Source organism: Dicentrarchus labrax, unplaced genomic scaffold (assembly GCF_905237075.1).
Source record: "Dicentrarchus labrax unplaced genomic scaffold, dlabrax2021, whole genome shotgun sequence".
NCBI classification, from domain to species: domain Eukaryota; kingdom Metazoa; phylum Chordata; class Actinopteri; family Moronidae; genus Dicentrarchus; species Dicentrarchus labrax.
In genome coordinates, this window is record NW_026136718.1 from 970,531 (window position 1) to 980,000 (window position 9,470).

At 43.4% G+C, this 9,470-nt stretch overlaps 1 protein-coding gene across 6 annotated transcripts in view; it reads right to left on the bottom strand.

Annotated features, from left to right (window-relative positions):
* nfia (nuclear factor I/A) overlaps positions 1–9,470 on the bottom strand; it is a 181,461-nt gene that overhangs the window by 42,893 nt on the left and 129,098 nt on the right. For all 6 annotated transcript variants that reach the window (XM_051375613.1, XM_051375609.1, XM_051375612.1 and 3 more), the window contains exon 3: positions 778–843. In XM_051375613.1, the coding sequence (XP_051231573.1) occupies positions 778–843 (66 nt within the window). The remainder of the gene's footprint in view (positions 1–777; positions 844–9,470) is intronic.

Consider the following 9,470-nt stretch of genomic DNA (forward strand, 5'->3'; position numbering starts at 1 on the left):
TTGTTACTGCTGCTGTTACTGCTGTTATTACTGCTGTTGTCGCTGTTATTGTAGTAGCTGTAGCCTTCATTCAAAATGTAACTTATACTGTACAGCTCAACTCATAACTTATAGCTAACCTGCTGCTCTACCACACATACACACACACACACACACACACACACACACACACATCGCATTACACTCACACAACACTACGATCACACACACACTGCCCTATTGCTTAAAAGAGTTACTCTTATAACTGTACTACCAGATGAGAAGTTGAAGCTTCTGTTTCCGAACAAGGATAACAACTACCAGCTGTGTGTGTGTGTGTGTGTGTGTGTGTGTGTGTGTGTGTGTGTGTGTGTGTGCACGTGTGTGTGTGTGTGTGTGTGTGTGTGTGTGTGAGTTTTAGACCATGACCCTGGAGTTCAGCTACGTGCTGCTAAACACACACACACATGCACACACACATACACACACACCCAGATAAAGCAGAGAGGATATCCTCTACACACACTCATACAGTACACACTGTATCAACACCCCCCCACACACACACTTAAAAATCTGTCACATACACTTCCCTGATCCAGACAAACAACTGTGTTTATATATATGTGTGGTGTGTGTGTGTGTGTGTGTGTGTGTGTGTGTATGTGTGATAAAACCACAGCCTCACTCTGTCTGACCACCAGGGTCAAACACAGGTCACCTGAGTGTGAGTGTGTGTGTGTGTGTGTGTGTGTGTGTGTGTGTGTGTGTGTGTGTGTGTGTGTGTGTGTGTCTCACCGTTCTCTGGCTGCTCCTTGATATCCGATTCGCTGGCCTGGTTGGGGCTTTCTGATTGGCCGGTTTCTGGAGGGAAACAAATAAAAAATTATGAGTCAACAACAACAAACAGAAATATGTTAAATACATACACACACACTCACACACACACACACACACACACGCACACACAGAGGTGGTTAAAAGCAGTATATCTCTCTCCTGATTGGACGATCACGTTGAAACACTTCCTCATTATTCTGTGTCTGTTTTCATTCTTCCTACAGTGACCTGAACGTCTCATCTGATTGGATGAATTTAAACAGCTCGTTAAGGACGAACCCAAGATGTCCGTCAGTCTGTCTCAGCAGCATTAACGAGGAGGACGATCACACACACTGACGGACGGACAGACTCAGCTTTCACTCTGCTCGTCACCAGAGAGGATCATGGGAAACATTGTGACATCCTCCTACAGAGAAACTTTCTCTGCTGCTTTGTGAAGGCAGCCTCTGTTGTCCCAGCATGCTCTCTGCTCCGATGCAGCTCCCGCTCCTGCAAATGATTTAGCGTCTTCAGGAGCATCGATCGGCCCCGTGCTGCAGATAAAATGGTCGGGGTGTGGAAGAAATATTACCCATCATGCTCCTGGAGCCGGCCGCAGGGGCCATGACTCAGGGCTGGGACTGAGACGGATGGAGCCGGGTCGGGTTCGGGTTTTATTAGAGCGTCCGATAAAGTAAAAGTTTTTAATTATGATAAAATGAAATGAAGATGTTTTAAAAGCTGCAGCACTTCACACTGTTGGATCTCGCTGCAGGTTCAGAGGCACAGTCCTGTAAAAACCACGCTTCTTCATTACAGTAAAATACCGTCGTTTATATTGTATTGTCGGTATTTTTCATCAAGCGGGAATATTTTACAGTACACTGTGAAAACAAATCTGTAAATATACATTTTTTTCCGTTTATTTTACAGATTTCTTTCCTGTATTTTTTAAATATATGCAAATATTAATACAATTATGAAAATATCCTGTAAATTTACGTGTCTAATGTAAAATAATGTGAAAAATCTGTAACTGTAAATAATCATAAAATTACTATTAAAATAAATGTATATAAAAAGATTAAAATACTTTTGCAAATGGAGATTTTTGTGTATAAACATTGGTAAACTGTCAAAATCAAGACTAAAAGGCGACAAAAAGCAGAAGAGTGCTGTGGATTCAGTATCTGTAAGGATTAGTTTTGTGTCAGGATGTTACATCAGTTCTTTACAGTTTAGGAAGTGTTGGCAGGACCAGGTCTTAGTGAGACCTCTGGAAAAACCTTCCTGAAGTTGATTTCTAACTGTAAATCTCAGAAACAGTCCAGTAAAAACTCCTTTATTCCTTGTGCAACAACATGTCATTTTAATATTTTTAGCATCTAACATAGTTTCTTTGCATTGTTGTTAGTGTATTATAGTTTACTGTATATTCTATGTACAGGACTCATTTCTGTGTTACTTTGTGTCTTTAGTCTGTACTCGTGCTGTATTGTTGTTTGTGTTTGTGGCCTCGCTGCCAGTTTCCCATCGGGGAGAATAGACGGACTGAAGTGAACTGGTGTTGTTTGGTTGTTAATCTGCATTAAGAGTTTATTAGTTGTACTGATGCTGTTACAGATTGGATTGGACATATTCATTATTTGTTCACTGGGTCACTTTCTGTTTTACTCTTGAACTTAGTATGTTTTTCCAATTCCTCAGCGTTGTGGTTGTCTGCCAGAAGCTGTCATACATTGACTGTTGATCCAGTCTGAAGCCACATTGTTACCATCCACTGTTTAGATCTTGGTGCTTTTTAACTCTAGATTTGAACCGGATGAAGGATTTTAGTCATCGGACGTCTGGATCTTAAGTTATCAGAGAAACAAGCTGAGCTAACGTTAGCAGCAGCTCGGCTCGCAGGCCCTCCGGGACGTCCTTTGTCTGTCCAACAGCGTGGGAGAAGCAGTGATTGTTAAGGTGGAACTGCTTTATTCAGTGTTTTTAGCGGCTTTAATCAGATAACACATCACTCTTTCTCAGTCCCTTTATCTCCTCTGAGGCTGCTCTGGAAACTGTAAAAAGTCGATGTGTTAATGTGAGAAACAGAACTGGAAGAAAGAGTCGCTGATGACTTACTGACGACTCCGAACCAGAGAAATCTAAAAAATCATCTCTTTTCATTCCCACTGGAGACTTTAAGCAGAAGTTCGTGTAAACAGATTTCTTCTTTAACTGAACTGGTTGAACTGGTAAAATGTCAGATAATCAGATAATCACATGTTACACATGTTAAATGTTATCACAGAGGTTTTATTGTTCAATTCAATTTCTAAAAACTTTTTACAGTGGGGGACACCCCCCCCCCCCACACACACACACACACACACACACACACACACACACACACACACACACACACACACAGGGACAAAGTGCAGCATTTATCAGCCTTGTTTTGCATGCTGTTCACTGTGTCTGTTTGCTTCAGCAGCTTAAAACAAAGAGCATCAGGCTGAAACCACGGCAACCAGGGGGAGGGAGGGATGAGGAGGGGGTGCTGATGGGTGTGTGTTGGAGGGCACTTTCACACACTGCCCCCATACCCCATCAACCCCCCATCCCCTCATTCAGCCGTCATCCCCCCCGTCCAGGTTAATTAAATATGCTAATGAGGTGTGGGAGCAGACCGGACCGTCTGCATCCACCCCCCACTGAGGGGGGGGTACGCATTAAGACAAACACTGAGATGATGGAGCAACAAACCAGTGAAACCAGTACACACAAACTGGGAGTTAACGCTCAGTCACATGCTACAAAATAAAAGTTTAAAAAGTTGTGCTTTCTCTCCCTCATCCTCTTTCTTTAATTCTCTCCATCACATGCTTCAAAGTAAAAGTCGCCAGTCTTAGAAGTTGTTGCCATCCATGCTTTTATTTTGAAGGGTGTCATTTTCATCTCCTCTCTTTCCCTTTTTCCCTTTATCACTCAGTCTTTTCTCCCTCTCTTTTTATCTCCATCAGACAGAAAAAAGTATGTTGTTGTTGTAGCTAACCATGCTTTTATTTTCAAGTGCTTTGAACAAGCTCTTTTTGCCCCACTCACTTCCTGCTTTTCTCTCACAACTTCAAAATAAAGGTATTTTCTGTTTCCCGTCTCTCTCTCTCTTTCTTTCTTTTTCTCTTCCTCTCTGTCATCCACTCAAGTCCTTCAAAATAAAAACATTCTGTTTCTGAAATACAAACATGACAACCACTGCCGATCCATGCTTTTATTTTCAAAGATCTCTCTTTCTCTCTCAACCACAGTCTCCAAAATAAAAGCATCCACAACCATGCCTCCTCTTTCTCCTCTTCCTCTCAGGGGCTTCCTCTAAAGACCGAAAGCAGTGGACCGTGGAAATAAACAACAACAACAACAACAACACTCTCTAAAACCAACATGAACACTTTTGTCTCTGCATTCGTTCGGCCCTCGTTCTACCTCTGCTGTCATCTCCCATGTGTAACACACACACACACGCACGCACACACACACACACACGCACGCACGCACGCACACACAGACACACACAGGCATGCACGCACGCACACACAGACACACACACACACACACACACACACACACACACACACACACACACACACACACACACACATTATTAGAGCACTTAGACAGAAATAAACAATGAGACCAAGAAGAGAGAGAGAGAGGGGCAGAGGTCTTCCCACTCTCTCTCTCTCTCTCTGTGGGAAAGTCAAACTCTGTGGCCCCAGAGGTCGCTCGCCCAGCCCTGCTCTCTCTCTCTCTCTCTCTCTCTGACATGAACTGACGGTTTTCTAGGAAGAGGGGAGGGAGAGGAGGGAGGGGAGGGAGAGGAGGGAGGGACAAACTACTGGGCGATTCCCAGAAAGGCAGAAAAGAGAGAGAGAGAAAAAGCGAGAGAGTTCAGTTCACTCTATGTGTCTCTCTACCTCTGTTCTCTCTCTCTCTTTGTGACCTTTGACCCCTCTGCTCTTCTACTTTTCTCTTCCTCCCTCCTACCTCTCTGTATTTCTCTCCCTTTATTATTATACTAAAAACAGCTAATCTTTCTCTCCAACAGCTCCATACCGCCTTAAAACCTGTTGTTATCTTTATTGTTTATTATTGTTCTTATATTATTATTATTAATGTCTGCCAGCAGGTCGGATTCCCCTTGAAATCAATGACCGCTTTAAAGCTGTTAAATCTTTTATTACAGCAGCACAGAATAATGGTGGAGCGATCAGGACGGGACAGTGACTCTGTACCAACATGGCTGCCGCTGTCAACGAAACACATGGAGAGAGAAACCACACGGACGCTCGTCTCACCCTAATCTTCAGTTTGGTTTCTATCTTTTTAATCAAATTTTTTATGTATACAGATCTTACCCCCTGTCTCGCCCTCTCTCTGTCTCTCTCTGACTGTGTCGATGTCTCTTGGCAGAGCGACAGGCGCACACAGACAACAAAAACAGAAACAGTGAAGTGTTTTGGCGGCCAAGATCTTTTTTCTTTCTCCGTATGTTTGGCTGAGAGAGGCCAACCGTTGACTCGGGCGAGAGACATGCCGAGGGTACAGAGAAAAAGAGAGAGAGAGGCTCTGAGCTGCTTCAGACACATTTCAGCCGTCCTGCATGTTTTTGTGAGAGTTGTTTGATCAGAGCTTCCCGCCCGCCCGGGTCTGAGCAGGAAGAGAAAATAAACGCACCCCTCGCCCTCGGTATCGATCCGAGCGGCTCTGATTTAGCTTTTAATGAAATGAGGAGATGTATGAATTCATTTTTATAAAGGCCACAAATCAGCGTGACTCACACCCAGAATAAATTAACTTTATTCACACACACACACACGCACGCACACACACACACACACACACACGCACGCACGCACACACACACACACACACACAGCGAGGATGTCCCGCCCACCGACAGCATCCACAGGATTGGTCGGATGATGTCTCCCCCACACTGACTGACAGGTTTTGAATATAAATCTTGAGTTATTAATGTTTTATGAGGCTGTTAAAGGTTTGTTCACAGAGATACGTACGATAAGTTACGATCAAACACACCAAAGCTTTCTGGGAACTTTACTCTGAAGGGTCAAAGACAACTGAAGGGACCTTTAAACAGACCTCTATGTGTGATATCTGACACCAAATACGACATCAAGCTGCCAAAAACAATCAAATATTAAAATAATGACTACCAAACTATTTGGGATGTCTGGATCTAATCTGGAGGACTTTTTTTAGAACCTTCGTACATTTAGCATCCTGCTTCTGTTGGTCTTTACAGATTTTAACTCATCTTATGCACAGAAAATCAAACTATACAACTTCCGTAAGTGTCCCTCACTGCATCCACTCCAGCTCTCAGACTGCCGACCCACAGCAGCGACGATATGAACATTAATAGAAACGGTCTGCAGTACTCGAACGGGCCCTCCTGTGAGCTGTGGCCCCAGGACAACGTGAGGCTCCTGATGTAGTCTGTGTGTTTATTATGTGAAATTATGTTAATGAAACAATTTGATGTTTTTAAATATAAAATATATGTTCAACCCTCAGATAATTAACACAACTGCTGATTCTTATGATTATGAATGAAATTAACTTAAAACAAAATAAATCAGGTTGTTTCCACACTGCGAGACCCGGGACCCACGTTTGTCACATCCCACCAGGCTTGTCGAGTAACAGATTACATGTAACTGAGGTAATCAGGATACAAAAAAAGGTAACTGTAATCCAATACAGTTTTCTCTAAAATTACGCATTTTTGATCCTTGATTGTTTCTGTCTCCATTTACTCTTCTAAAGTCACATTGTTCTGTTGTTGTATCATTACTTCTTATTGAGTAATCAGGTTACTGTAATATTCTGATACTTAGTTCACTGACTACATTTTTAATCAGTGATCGTATCAGATGACATTTTTAAAGTAACGCAACCTGTAATAATGTCGATATTATCGTTACTTTACTGCTGTTTCACCCATAAATGTATTTGTCCTATAACCACACAAATATCTTGTTAACTTAAATCACAATAAATTCAAGAGCTTATAATATAATAATTTAATATTCATCATTTTGTCCTTTATCAATACCTCAGAATGTCTCTCTGTTCCAGTTCTCTCTCTCTCTCTACCTCACACACACACACACACACACACACACACACACACACACACAATGTTATAAGACATGGATACCAGATAAACACACACCACAAAATAAAATAGGAAATTAGGAAATTAAAGCAGAAGATGTTTCAATCAGATGCAGCAGGAGGAAGAGGAGGAGGAGGAGGAGGAGGAGGAGGAGGTGCGTTTGTTTTGTGTTTCCAGGCAGCGCTGGAGGATCAAGACCCCGACTTGGCATCTTGAACCCTGGCACGTCTGCACCGCCGGGTCCGCGAGCCAAACAAACACACACACTCACACACACACACTCAGAGAACATGACACACTTCTTTCTGCCCCTGATGCACCTCGCCAAAATAAAAGCCAAGTTTTCTCCTGTGTCGAATTACAACAGATACAGACGCACAAAATCGTTTTTCTTTGCGTTAAAATGATTATTTGAATTCTTTCCGAGTGACTCGACACCCCCGGCCTCCATTTTGACGACGCCCACCAGCCGCCATTTTGTGGAAGCCCCTTAATATTCGCCGCACGACCCAACACACACCTCAAACCCCAAAAAACAAACAAAAAAACACACACACACACACACACACAAACGGCGTCCAGGATGGATCGAACACCCAAACGCTCGATGTGTGTGTGTGTGTTTTATTTTTGTTCCATTAATTATAAAATAAAAGTGCTCAAACAGACGAGGCAGACGAGGCTTTGTGTCGGCGAGACGCCGCTGCCAACACGCTGCCATTTTAAAAAACACGGCCAATCTCTCTCTCTCTTTCTCTCTGTTTGTAGTTTATGTCTCTCTCCCCTCCGACAGTGCTCAAAAAAGACAGAAAGAAAGAAAAGAAAGAGAGAGAGAGAGAATCCCGTTAGCCGTCTCCATTGTTGGACGCCCAACCAGCCGCCGCTGCCAAGGAGCTGCTGCCAACTGCAACACACACTCACACACACCAAACAAACACACACACACACACACACACACACACACACACACACACACACACAGATTTCTTCACATTTTCGATCACAAACACACACTTTTAACATTTTCTGTCACACACACTAACACTCGCTCCATGCCCTGGCCTGTGTGTGTGTGTGTGTGTGTGTGTGTGTGTGTGTGTGTGTGTGTGTGTGTGTGTGTGTGTGTGTGTGTGTGTGTGTGTGTGTGTGTGTGTGTGTGTGGTTGCCCTCTCCCTCTCTCTCTCTCTCTCCAGCCTGGCAGCCATCTTAAAGCGTTGGCAACCATTTTGAAGCTTCTGTCTGTTTTCTTTGAGCGGCTGCCATTCGCCACCTTCTGCCAGAACAAAAGAGGGCCAATGCCATTAGGAGCCCCACACACACACACACACACACACACACACACACACACACACACACACAAGCACTCCAAAAAACCCTCCAAAAACCTTCCAGAAACCTTCCCAAACCCGTTACAATGAGCCGCTAATCAGCCCGGGTCTCTAAACTCTGCGGATTCTCCAGTGAGTTCAACTGGAAACCAGCCAGTAAACTGGTATATAAATATAAATGTGTTTGACCTCTGACCCCTGCTTGGTGATTATCATCTCTGTTAGCAGCTAACAGGATGAAACAGCAGCACACATGTTCAAAGAAGGCATTGATTTGTCTTTTATTTTCTCCCTTCAAAGATCCCAAATGTTGCGTTAAGATGCTCCACTCTGATGGTTCTGGAGGCGGCGCCGGATGATATCAGCGTTCTTATGAAGACACAGCCGAGCAGAAACAGAATCAGGGTTTCATGTTCAGAGATTCACAGCTCGTCTGATGAGTTCGTTTGCTGTAAAGAGACGTGTCGCTCCCCAGGAACAAGTCAGGACTCTGGTGGTAGTTTTTGTGGTTGGCAGGGAGGAGGGAGGTGGAGGAAAAGTCACCTGACTGCAAACTTAACTTTACCTGAGACACGTCACACACCATATGGAGCATACACTCCTGCTGCACAGACACAGAGTGAGCACCAACACCTCACACGTCATTAAGACCTCGTTTACAGCCCGTTGGATCCGGACTCGTTATCCACACAATGAATGGATCTTGCCTTCGTGTCCTCCTGTGTAAACCCCACTCCCTTAAAAAATGTCATCATTTGTGAGTTGTTGCATTCTGGGAAACTTTATAAACGTTGTCTCTTCTTGTTAAGTCATTCCTCCTTCGTATAAAACACGTTGCATCAGTTTGTCCCGGTGTGTCTCGATGCCTCGTTAACAGCTGTTCTGTTGGAGAACTCAGAGTCTTTTGGTGTTTTCATGGAACAACGTGTTTTTTAATTAAATTTGAACAACCTGAATTTTATGTTAAAGACTAACATCTGTATCAGTTCTGTGTGCAGGTTGGGTTGCACACAGACTCCAGATCAGATCACAGCACATTTACACCTTCAACCATCAACGTCTATGTTTCCTTATATTGAGTCCAGATCTCACTTTAATATCAGGTGGAAACTGGGTTTATGTGTCTGATTATCAGTGAGAAACAATAAACACAA